Consider the following 12,683-nt stretch of genomic DNA (forward strand, 5'->3'; position numbering starts at 1 on the left):
GAGGCCAAATGGCTTTCCTCCGAGTGGGAGAGCAAGGGTCCACTACACTCCCCTTGGTGGGTGGAGCCTAGCCTGTCCCGCCCCCCTCACCGGAAGTGCTGGGGCAGGGCCAGAAGTATAAGAAGAAGGCCCTGCAGCCCAGTTAGGGAGGAATACTTGGAGGAGGACGCTCCTGCCGTGCCCAGGAGAGGAACCTACCCCCAGCTGTGCGATAGCCGCAGAAGTGGGAGACCTTGACGAGGCATGGCCCGGATTACCAGCCACGGTGTACTCTGAGGAGCCTGAGGAGCCCTGGAAACGAGAGGTACCAAACCCCAGGCAGGCAGGAAATGACCCAGGGGCAGCCACGGAGCAGCCAGCTGCGGAGCCAGGTGTTGCTCAGTCGGTGTGTTGCGGTTGGATCCCCGTTGAAACAGGGGCAGCCAATCCTGCCCCTGCCAGGGCCCTGAGCTGGGTGGAGTAGGGTGGGCCCGCGTCCCCCTGCCACCTCACCCCGGGGTGGCCGGCTCCCTACACTGTGCAGCGGAGCTCCCACCCTGAAGAAGGAACCTCCCTTACCAGTTCCCTTATAGGTGGTTGCTTTTCTGGCTGCCTGAGCCCCGCCCCAGCTAAAGCCAGCCTTGAGAGTGTTTGTTGGCTGGCTGCCTGAGCCCCGCCCCAGCTAAAGCCAGCCTTGAGAGTGTTTGTTGGCTGGCTGCCTGAGCCCCGCCCCAGCTAAAGCCAGCCTTGAGAGTGTTTGTTGGCTGGCTGCCTGAGCCTCACGCCCCGGCCTGCACCAGCTCCACAGACCGTGATCGTCTTACTGACTGCCAAAGCCCCACCCCGGCCGAAGCCAGCCCCTGTAGCCGGTGTTTAATTGCTGGCAGCTTGAGCCTCCCCAAGCCCAGGCTAAAGCCTGGCCATGACCATCTGGTGCCCAGCCCTACTGTGGGGCTGGGAACTAGAGGACCTGGGAGGCCTTGCTCCACCTCAGGTGGTGACAAGGGCCCTAGACTGTTCTGCAGCTTCGTGCCTTTGCAGACAAGCCCAAAGGCAACCTCAATGAGTGGCCTCCCTCCGAGCGGCAGAGAAAGGGTCCACTACACTCCCTTGGAAGTCTATTCCAGAACTTAACTACCCTTCTAGCTAGAAAGTTTTCCCTAATATCTAACCTCAATCTCCCTCGCTGCAGATTAAGCCTTCTTGTCCTTCCTTCTGTGGACATGGAGAACACATCACCGTCCTCCTTATAACAGCCCTTAACATACTTGAAGACTGTTCTTATTCTCAGGTTTCCCCTGCCCCACCAGTCTTCTTTTCTCAAGACTAAACCATCCCTAGTTTTTTTAACCTTTCCTCAGAGGTCAAGTTTTCTAAACCTTCTATCATTTTTGCTGCCATCCTCTGGACTCTCTCTCTCCACATCTTTCCTGAACCAAGACAACCAGAATGAGAGCATGAGAGGTGTCAATACCAGAATGACCAAGGGATGCACAGCCATCTCAGAAAACCAAGCTATCCTCCCTGTGAGGCTGCAACTTAGAAAGAGAGGGAACTAATTTTCTCCACAGCTGCGGTCCCTTTCCTCAGCAGCCTCTGGAAGTTAATTTCACTTAGTTGCTGCCATATGCTTAACAGCCGTATCGGAGCTGCAGCAAGAACTAAAGGCTGAGGGTTCTTTCTCATGAGCTGTATTCTCCACATTTTACTCTAGGACAGGACAAGAAGATTCAAAGGGCATTTTAGTTTATATATGCAGGCTAGAGGTATTCCCAACCCACGGCCAGGTTACTGCCTCTCAGGGGATGCACAACCATTCTGCTTCCTTAAGATATCTCATTTAAAAAAAACAACCCACAGCTTTGAGAAATCACTACTGCACATGTATAAGTGAACTGGGATCTAATCTATCAATTGTATCTACCTTCTAAGCTAAAGGAATGAGCCAGCAAAAGGAGATGGACCCACATGCTGGTCTAGCATATTCCATCCCTGGCTGAGCAGGGGAGGAGAGACACAGCAGCACCAAGTGAGCTTCGAGAATGGTTCTAATGGTGCAGAAAGCAGAGGGAACGACACAGATTGGTCTGGCAGTTTCATTCCAAGAGAGAAGAACTGCACCCAGTCTCAGCAGCTAAGTTGGGCTCAGAATTAACACGGCTCATTTTCAGGAAGTCCCATATGACTACACATGAATGGCGTAGTACAGGGGAAGGATCTTGGTGGCCAGAAGAGGTGAAGAGCACCTAGGAAGAGGATCTCAGAAATATGCAGCAGCAGTTGGTAAGCACTGAGTCAGCAAAGGATGCCTAATCCCTGCCTACACTAAGTGAATCATAAAGTGTTGCAGCTAGGGTGACCAGAGAGCAAGTGTGAAAACATCGGGATGGGGGTAAGGAGCAAAAGGCAGCCATAGAAGACAAAGCCTCAAATATCAAGACTGTCCCTATAAAATTGGGACATCTGGTCACCCTAGTTGCAGCTGCCTGGTTCAGCCAAACCTCCTAACCGCATCCCACAATGTAGCGCCTAGAACGTTTGGAAATTACCTCAGCAACCCTGCTCCCCAAAAAAAACCAATGAGCTCTGTGGGACGGAGGCCTGAGTCGCTCCTGAAGGCACTGGGATGACCATGGTTTTAGATGTGTGATCATCTGAAAACTATTCTCTCAAGAATAACGCAGTCATGTGGGGTACCCCGGACCCTCACAGCCTGTCCCTGGTTCGGCGAGCTCACTATACAATTCACCAGTTAAAACAAAAGTGTGTGCAGCAAAGTTCCTAATGGGAAACAGCAGATCTGTGCCTTGTTTCCATTGTCTGCTTTGCGTCTTACAAAATTAGGGTTGACGTTTTGTATGCTTGCAGCTTAAAGCACTCTCCCAGGTAGAGACTCTGAATCTGCTTTGTTGAGCCTCCAGGTGAATTAGGGTGTTCAGCAAAGAAGGAAAAATATCTGGCTTCATCATTTCAGAAGCCCTGGTGGCAGGCAATGGAACAAGAAGGGGAGATTTAATCTACACAACGAGGCATGGTGTCTGGTTGCTGAATTAGTCCCCTGCACCCAGCAAGGAGGCACCTCTTGTGTATAGCCAACTCCATTAGCATGCCTGTTGGTGGCAATAAGTCCTCAAGCAACGGACACATGTGAAATTAACTTGTGCTCATGATATTAACAGACACCCTGCTGTGCCCCATTCAGCACCATCACCTCTCACAACAGCACTATGGAAATGTTTTACAGAGCAATGAGGCAGCTACAGATTGCTTTAGAAGGACTGGAGGTCTGGATGCGGGAGGAGTTGCCCATAACACCAAGGTTTTATAAAATGAAAGATGCCACTAGATCAAGGAAGGCTTGGATTTCTCACTCCCCTGGGAAGGTCAGTTTTGGGGGCAGGTTTTTTACAAAGCTTTCCTGAAAGGTCAGCCCCAAGCTCTCCCAGGGCATGACGGAGGAAGCCAGCAGCGACCTCTGGATAACAAGGGCTGTAAGTCTAATGTTTATGAGCTGCTGCATGTTTATGAAGCATCCCTGAGCACAGCACACTACAGGCTCGCAAGAGCTGCACATCCTTTGGCTGGAGACCTGTCCGTCAAGGTCAGTCTGAGCCTAGGAGAGTTAGGGGTTGACTCACAGCAAGCCATCCCCAGACATGGCTTTTTCCAGGAGTGGAGGAGGTATATTTTGGTACCAAACCTCTTGTTTCTCAAGTCCCTGTGGTGTTGGCTGAAAAGGAGTTGATCAGGACTTTCCTTTGTAATGCACTGTATTGTATTCATACAAGTCATTCTGCCCCAAGAGGGATCTGCCTTACGTTTGATGCCAAGAACCAGTTGCTCGGTCCTTGCGCCAGCAAGAGTGGGGAACGTATAGAAATCGTCAATAGGAGATGACCTCTTGCCAATCGCTCTGGGGGAACAGTCAGCTGGGGAGAAGGTTGGCTCTGGCCACCGACAAAGAAGCCCTAGCCTGCAAAAAGCTACTCATTCCTGCAAGGAGACTGTTGGTTCCACGTGCCTAAACGGCAGAAACAAACACACTGAAGCTTGGAGTTCCTCAGGAAATTCCCATATGTCAGCCAGATCTTATGGGCAGCATGATCCTGGTATTACTATTTCCGTGCTCTCTCCTCTCTCGTGTTTGCTGTGAATGGCTTCATCAGACCTGACATTCTCTAGCACTCTCCATTTCACGTCATGTCCATTGCAGTGCCTCTCCTCCCAATCCTCCCCAAGGAGCTGTTTCTTCCTGTCACAGTTTCAGGGTAACTGCACCCGTATTTCCTCCTCCATGGTCCCTTGAGGGCTTCCAGCTGCGACCTCTCCTGGATGGAGACCTGCATCTCACTTACCTCTGACTGGGACCTTTGAAACTGCACAGCTCCATGATGTACACAGATCCCCGCAGCAAGCTAGTCTCCCTAAATGGCCAGTGCCTGCGCTTTGCTCTCTCCCCAAGGGCAACGATCTGTGTGTGGCCAGCAGCTATAAGTTAACACACAGCTCCTTCTAAATAAGCACATTTATTCTGAAAGTCAAAGTATTACAAAGCAAACACACAAAAACACAAGGAAAGCACCTACATGCATACTAAAAGCTTACCGGGGTCACCCCAACTCCAACATAGGGCTCTGGCAGCTGGCAGTCCTTGAACTACCATAGCTGGTTTTCCCTGGGCTCACATCAATCTTTAAATTGGAACCAGAATAAAAGCTAGGCAGAACAGCTACTTCGTTATACAGCTCCGGCCTTTGATATTCAGTCTCTGGGAACTGGCAATCACCAGTTGATGGCCCTCTCCTCAAGGCGTAACTCCAAAAAGCTGGGTTCTTGCAAAACTGGAGTTGTGGCAATTGCCTTAAAAACTCCCCAGGTATTCCCCAGGAAAGCCATTTAACACATATTGTCCCAAAGAGCCAAAGCCTGTCTGGCACATTTTAATCGAGTCATTTGAACTCTTTACGCTGCCCAGGTCTCCAATCTGTCACATTCCCACCATGACCTTCACCACTTGCTCCACTTCTTTCAGCTGGTCCCCTGGGGGCACTTTACCTGCACTGACATTTCTGCCTCTTGAGGCCCTGAAATGCTAATAGATCATTTTTGCCTGGTTATGTTCAAGTGACGAGCCCCTCCTACCAGCTGGAGCTGTCTACTCTGCTGGATGTCCTCTTGGTAACCGCCACTCCATCTTTGGCCTTAAGCAGCAGCAACTGTTGCCATTAAAAGGCCAGCTTGTCCCCATCTCATTTTCCTATAGTCCCATCGCTCTGGAGGATAGTACACATCATGCGAACATGTGTTCTTGTGTCTTCTGTAATATTTCTCCTGCCTCCCCAAGGCCTTGCAGAACTCATACAGCTCAACCTGCCTTTCTCACGCTTGCTGTCTCTCTGCATCTATCTTCTCGTTTCATTACTTTCTTCCTTTCAAGAGAGATTTGGCTCACCTTCAAGTTCTTAGCCAACCTCACACTGCAGCTCTCTCTCTAGCTTCCACCAGTACAACACTGTCACTATTCCACCCCCCTCCCAAGTCTCGTAACCCATCTTGTAGCTTGACATGACATAAATGTCTTCTACTGGCTGAGCCTCTTGGGATTTTTAAATGTTGTTTCTCCTGGACCATCCATTCTTAACCTCTCCCCAACATGCTAGAGATTTATTCCCCATTGCACTCATCTTGCCCTCTGAGCTTTAGGGGTCAACTCTGTGTGCAATATTTTTATTCCGTTCTCTTTCCCCCTCACTCTCTAGCATCTTTGCATTCATAATTATTCAGCCTTGTAGTTTGATTTCCACCCCTATCAGTGTTCTCTTAACCCAGGCCACCCTCGTCCCTATCCCAGCGAAGGTGCTCAAAGCACACCTCCCCCCAACACTGGTACTCTCACAGCCAGCTAAGAAAGATTCCCCTCTCTCTTCCAGACTTCCTGGAGCAGCATCCCTGTCCTGTCCCACTGCTGACCACCAGCCTAGCCACTGTTCAGCTGGACGGAGAGTTGTTGCTGAGCAGGATCCCATCTGGAAACTTCTGTTTATCTGAACTGTATGCCGATTGTATGCTGATTCTGATTCGGCTCAAAGGAACTCATCCCCCATAGGCATAACTTGCATAACTCTCAATGAAGGAGTTAAATCCAATTGGTTTTTTAGGCGCCACTTTGATAGCTTGAGGAGCACACACTTGGGAGTTAATACTTTCCCAGCACTAGAGGCCTGAAGCTTTATAAGGGATAGCTAACACCACACCAATTCATAACAGCAGTGCCATTTCCCCCCTTCTTTGATCCCCAGCAACCTCATCCATGTTACTTCTCCCACCAGCCAAGACTCACTACTTCCTAGAAAACCACTCTGCAAGAGGCTCCAAAAGGAACTGGCCTGTTTACACCACTTCCATTCTCCTCCTTCATATAGTTCACCTGATCATCAGCACTTTGAGTAATGGTCATGAGTTACCTTGCTGCCACAACAGGAAGCAAGTGCAACCAGATCGAAATCCCTGTTGTAGGGCAAGAAAGAGGATTTTTGGCTAATTTTTTGCTGCCCAAATATGAAGGATCCTCAGTTTCCATCACTGCTGGTGTTGGCCTGATGTCGGGTTGTAGACATGGGATATATTTGAAGTGCAATATGACCAAATGGGACACAACCATTTAAAAACAAATTAATATTGAGAGTATTTACACTGGTCTGCAGCATACCCCATTCTAGTCCTTGACTCCAAAGATTTTTGCAAAAGCAACCCACTCCTGATCTGCAGCACTCCCTGTTATCCCAGCCCTGGGCTTTTCCTCACAACTCTGCCAATGCACCTCAGTCCTGACCTGCAGCCCCCCTGCTCTTCCATTCATGGGCCTCTCTTGGCTAGCAACCGCTAATCTGAATTGTGCCAGATGGTGCAATGAGAACAAATGGAAACCTAAGACTACAAGCCACTCACCTCTTTTAAACTTGAAACCTGAGCCAGGACTTGGAACTCTTCTGAGCTGCAATCAGTGCAGAGATTAATTCCAAATCCAGCGTTTAACTCTGAGCTAGATTCCCCATCGGATGGGTATTTCTTTATTTTCTAATATCACTATTAGTATTTTTCATTTAACAATTTGACAGAAATAAAATACACTGCAGTAACAGTGGTGATAACACATTTACTCCCACTTGAGAGATTGTCATTATTCTTTCATAAGTCACTTCTAGCTTAAGCTGTATTGATCACAGGTGAGGATGAATGGGATATCCCATGATCCTCTGGAATAAATCATACTTTTTTTTTTATATCCACTGAACAACTATTTCTAAAACTAAACAAAAACAGGTCACCAGGGCAGTGCTCCATTGATTTCATGTCCACTTACTCTTCAGACACAGTGGAGCATGCTTTATTAATAATTCAGTGGACTGCAGCCCTCAGGTGACCCAGGAGAGATACTCACCTCTCGTCCACATAGGATCTGGCAGGTGCCTTGGTTACTCAAGAGCCAGGGAGTGAGCCACCATTACAGCCACCATCGCCTACCAAATGCACCCTCCACACTTGGATGACCCTTGCCGTACAACCAACCATAGCCTGCAAATGAATGGGAGTGGAGGACTCTTCCCATCTCACAGAGCCTGGCCTTACGGAGGTTCACTTAAAATCTGGCCTTGCATTTAGCCAAACCATTATAAGCCCAGAAATGGCTTTATCATCAGCCCCAAACGTCAGTTCACAAGATGTTATGAAGTTAACAGAGAAGCAGCAGCCCTCTGGTGCTTCCATGCCCAGGAACCGCTTCCAGAATTCACTCTGCCCTCTGGGATTTTAGAAAATTCTTCACACTCATACATCATAGGTTTCAAAATTAATCTTTTTTTTGGGGGGGGCAGGGGGAATTTCTGTACCCCTCTCCCATTCACCCCTCCAGGATGGAACTTACAGTTCAGAAAGTCTCAGTGTCTGGAAGAGTTGCCATGACAGTGTGGTAAGCCGGTTATCGGAGAGGTTTCTGAAAATGAATAAGAGAAAGAATTCATGGTGAATAATTCCCTCTGCACCAGACCCTACGGGGTTCCTCAGAGCTCATCATTTTCCTCTACAGTTTACAGCTACAGGAAGGCTATCAAGTTGTCAAAGGCCCCAACTTAAGGTTTAGTAAAAATATTTTAAATGACACTGAATGTGGATAGAAGACTTCCCCTTCCTTTTTGTGAAAACAGTCCATATTCTGTTGCAATGTGAAAAACACAAAGAGAACAATTCCCTGCAACTCTACCTGAGAACCAGAAAGGGAATCAGCTACAAACAGAAAGGAAAACTGATCGGCCCAGTTACACTCTCCAAACTCAAGTGAAATACAAGAGATAAACAAACTGCATGGTAATAAATAAAGGCTAATCTTTGGAATTATTTCAGCTGTGACAGTCTAAAGTGTTAACAGGAACGCAGAGAAGGGAAATTTGAAAACAGGATTTGTATAGTTGTTTTCCCATTTCATACCAAAAGGAATTGCTGCTGTATCAACTAGGAGCAACCACCTCTTAGCACTACTCCACCCCGAACTACAGAAATGGGACCTCTTCTCTCTCTGGGAACATTTTACAAACCAGTGCCCACATCTACTGAGCCAAGTAAAAGAAGGAGACAGACAAAAAGAGCTGGAGATGGGAGACAGAGCAAACAGGGGTCAAAGACTAGCTCAGAGAGGACAGAGGCAGAGGCAGAGAAAGAGAAAGAGAAAGAGACACACACACAGACACGGAAGGGTCGCCTGTATTTTATTATTGATTCATTTTAAGATGACGGGGAAAACAAAGAACCTAAATTTCGTAAAAGGCAAAATGTTCAATGGATCCTCAACCCACTCTCAAAAAAACCCAAAACGGTTAGTAACCTTCCATAACTTGTTCTTCGAGGTGCGCTGCTTGTGTCCATTCCATGTTAGGTGCGTGCGCATGCCCACGTGCATGGCTGCCAGAGATTTTTGCCTTCATGGTATCCATAGGGCCAGTTCTGGGGCCCTCTGGAACCCCGCGCTCATGCGGCAGTATATGAGGCACAGCTGGCCCTGTGGCCTCTCAGTTCCTTCTTGCCATCAACTGACTCATGGAATAGACATGAGCAACACATCTCGAAGAGCAGCAGTTATGGAAGATTAGTAACCGTTCTTTCTCCTTTCAGTGCTTGTTCATGGTGATTCCATGTTAGGTGACTCCCAAGCAGTATCCCTGGAGGTGGGCTCAGAGTTCATGGATGTGCTGGTTGCAACATTGCTCTGTTGAAGCTGGAGTCGTCCCGAACCTGCTGGGTGATGGTATAATGGGACACACAGGTATGGACTGAAGACCAGGTAGCGGCTCTACAGAAGTCTTGAATTGGCACCTATCTTTAATGTGCGTCTCTCCCGAACACTTCCAATGGCTTGCATGGTGGTTGCTGACAGGCACAGGCTTATGGCAAGCGGAACACGGTTTGAAGCCCAGGAACCGGGGCAAGCGCCATCCTTGGGACGACATCCCTAAGGGAACCACTAACTAACTGTAACTTACTAACTATTAAATACTAACTCTATGAACAACTATATACAAGAAACTATGAAGGAGAACCACTATAAGCGCTTGCAGTCGCAAGAGGAAAGGCATTCCAGCAACCGCTCCAGGCAATATGAAGGAACTGATAAGGCACAAAGCTGCAGCACTTCATATACCAGCACATGAGCATGGGCTCCAGAGCTGGCCCAATGGATATCAGTAAGGCAAAAATCTCTGGCAGCCATGCATGTGGGCACGCACTTACCTAACATGGAATTGACATGAGCAAGCACTCGAAGAAGAATTAGGCCTCACAGCTTTGCATATCAAAGCTACACATCTGGCAGCTCAGTCTACACACACAAATTCAGCTCGCACCTGCAAGCTGAAGGGTTTGCACCTGCAACAACCTGAGCATGAAAAACCACAGCTGCAGAAACTAGGGGCAAAAGCTCCAAACCATTAATCCTTAGCGTGAGTGATCACAAAGCCTTCTCCTAATTACAGCCGAATTAACTCTACCTTCTCGTCTTCCCAACCAAACTCCCATTTTACAGCAGGAACCAAGAGGTAGGGGTGGATCACAGGTGAATCCCGAGTTTAGGCTTCAACTGGAAGTTAAGCAATAAACTTCAGTAACCCCTGAAGTCATCATCTGGCTTTTTAAGTCACACCCCAACACAGTGAAGGCTGAGATCTGGGGTCCCACACCCTGAATGCAGAGACAGCAATCAATATCTGCCCAGGAGAATCTTTGGTTTTGGAGCCCATTCCTGTAGCGCTGCTAGTGGGGGAGAGCCCGCTGCATGGGGAGAAACGGGAAGCCAGCTCCATCGCTGCATGCCAGCGACCAACGTCCAGTGAACAGGATTTGCAGAGCAGAGTTGCTTCAGGACGGTCTTTCCCCCTTCTCAGCAGTGGGGTTCTGCACCCTTATTAATCATCGATAGCACTTCTCTCCTTGATCTCCCTCCCATTAAAGCACTGACCCTTTTCTGTCTCTCATGCCACTCAACCTCTTCCTCATCTTCTAATTTCCCTCCCCTTTGCTGGCCCATCTGAATCATCATTGCCCTGGTCACCTATGCCTGGGCAGGCATGGCAATTTATCAGCTATGACAACGGTTCCTTGGCTGCAGAGATCATTCATGCTGTGATCTTATTCACGGAGAATGATGACAAAGAGCAAGAGACATGAACAAGAGACCCAGAGCCTCACTAAATCTGCAGCCAGCTAAAGAGGAAATATGGGGCAAAAGGAGGAGGTGGCACAAAGGCAGCTCCAGGCAGCCAAGTTTGCTATAGGCCAAGCATCAGACTCAGGGAAATGGGATAAGCCAAGGCAGCACTGAGATCGGACATGGAGAGGCACTGACTTCTGCTCTACGTGGGTTTGATACAGGAGGGAGGCTGAAAGGTTTGGGCTATTAGATTCATTTGACTCTTACTCTCAGAATAAGAAAGCAATATACCTTGAGGCCAGGTGTTTAGTGCTAGGGCTGATAAATGGGATGGGTCCTACAAATCCAAACTGATCTTTTTTGGATCAGGAGTCTCTGAAGGAGTTTTACCTTTCCAGATTGGAAGAACTCCTCACAATCTTCCTCACAAAGCCCCTGGAAACCTGCCAGCGCCGTGTCTCTGCCCAGCCAGCCCACTTGAGACACCCTGGCCTCTGCAACGCAACCTGCCTGAAGGATGCTGCAATAACAATCCAGTGTGCCATCCAGCCAGGAGAGAGTCAATGGCGGATTCTAGGCCAGGGATCGGCAACCTTTAGCACGCAGCCCATCAGGGAAATCAATTGGCGGGCCAGGACGGTTTGTTTACCTGCAGCATCCACAGGTTCAGCTGATCGCAACTCCCACTGTGGCATGGCCCGAGGGATGTGCTGGCCGCCACCTTCCACAGCCCCCATTGGCCTGAAGCGGTGAACTGCGGCCAATGGGAGCCGCGATTGGCTGAACCTGTGGACACAGCAAGTAAACAAACCAGCCCGGCCCACCAGCAGATTTCCCTGATGGGCTGCATACCAAAGGTTGCCATCCCTGGTCTAGGCTTTGCTTTATGAGACATGTAGCACACAAGCCAAAGCCCAGGGGGTGGGAGGGCAAATATCACTAAGTCGCCTCTCCGCCACTCAGATTCTAGGAGGCATAGGTTAGAACAGCCCCTGGGGTCGCTCTAACTTAAGACAATCTCCCCTGAAGAGGTCAGATCTGGGATTTTGCAGTTGAAGCCCAGACACATCTGTGCTGCTTACAAGGCAAACACTCCCAAATATGCGTCGTTCACTTTGGCTAGGAGATACACCCCATCATGGGCCCTGGTGTCATACAGCTGTGTGGTAGTAGCCCACATGACACCGCTGCATCCATAAGCCGTGGCTTCATGTCAGGCTACATCATACCATGCATAAAGTACTGCAAACTGCAAAAATCTCTCTGAGGCAGCAAAGATCCCTCAATTCCCAACACTGTGGATACCCTGGGTTTGTCTAAAAGGAGATTTAGCACGTGGCAAGCTGGGGATGTAAATCCACACCGCACTAGCCTGCTGCATCCTAACAGACCGTGTGGGCCTTGTCACTGCGTGCTAAGAGTTCCACAGTGCGCTCAGACCTACTATGGTTTCACTCAGCAGTGGATCAAACCACACTATGGAACTCAGGGGCGTGGCAGCAAGGTCCACACAGCCAGTTAGTGCGCAGCAGGCTAGTGCACTGGAGGTTTGCACCCCAGCATGCCACGCACAAAGTCTCCATTTTGACAAGCCCATGGCTCCTACCTCCCATCCACAGGAAAGTCTTGGGTAATGGGCACAACCTGCAAACACGCTGCAGAGAACCAGACTGCAGTGCCCCTCAGAGGAGAGTCAGCCTTCGGGAGCCTGGCACCGCCAGATGAGGAGAGGGTAGGAAAATCCCGTTGCAACAGAAAGGTTAGCCAGTAAATGTTCTGTAGCTCCCTCCACCAGAGAGAGAAGAGGAGAGGGCGGAAAAGGCGATGGGTGAGAGATAGAGAAAGATGTAGAAGAACGGCAGACAAAGCTGCAGAGGAGGGAGCACATCTTGCTGGAAGTGTCCTTTCACAAAGGTCATGTTTAGCTACATTAGGCAGAAATGTCAAGAGAAAATTGGATTCTGAAAGAGGAAAAAAAAAACCAACAGGCTTTCCACACAAATAAGGA

The 12,683-nt window shown here is 49.0% G+C and overlaps 1 protein-coding gene across 5 annotated transcripts in view; it reads right to left on the reverse strand.

Annotated features, from left to right (window-relative positions):
* NTRK3 (neurotrophic receptor tyrosine kinase 3) overlaps positions 1-12,683 on the reverse strand; it is a 326,625-nt gene that overhangs the window by 212,371 nt on the left and 101,571 nt on the right. For all 5 annotated transcript variants that reach the window (XM_030578291.1, XM_030578293.1, XM_030578292.1 and 2 more), the window contains one exon: positions 7,904-7,972. In XM_030578291.1, coding sequence (XP_030434151.1) covers positions 7,904-7,972 — 69 coding nt within the window. The remainder of the gene's footprint in view (positions 1-7,903; positions 7,973-12,683) is intronic.

Source organism: Gopherus evgoodei, chromosome 10, assembly GCF_007399415.2.
Source record: "Gopherus evgoodei ecotype Sinaloan lineage chromosome 10, rGopEvg1_v1.p, whole genome shotgun sequence".
Lineage (NCBI taxonomy): Eukaryota > Metazoa > Chordata > Testudines > Testudinidae > Gopherus > Gopherus evgoodei.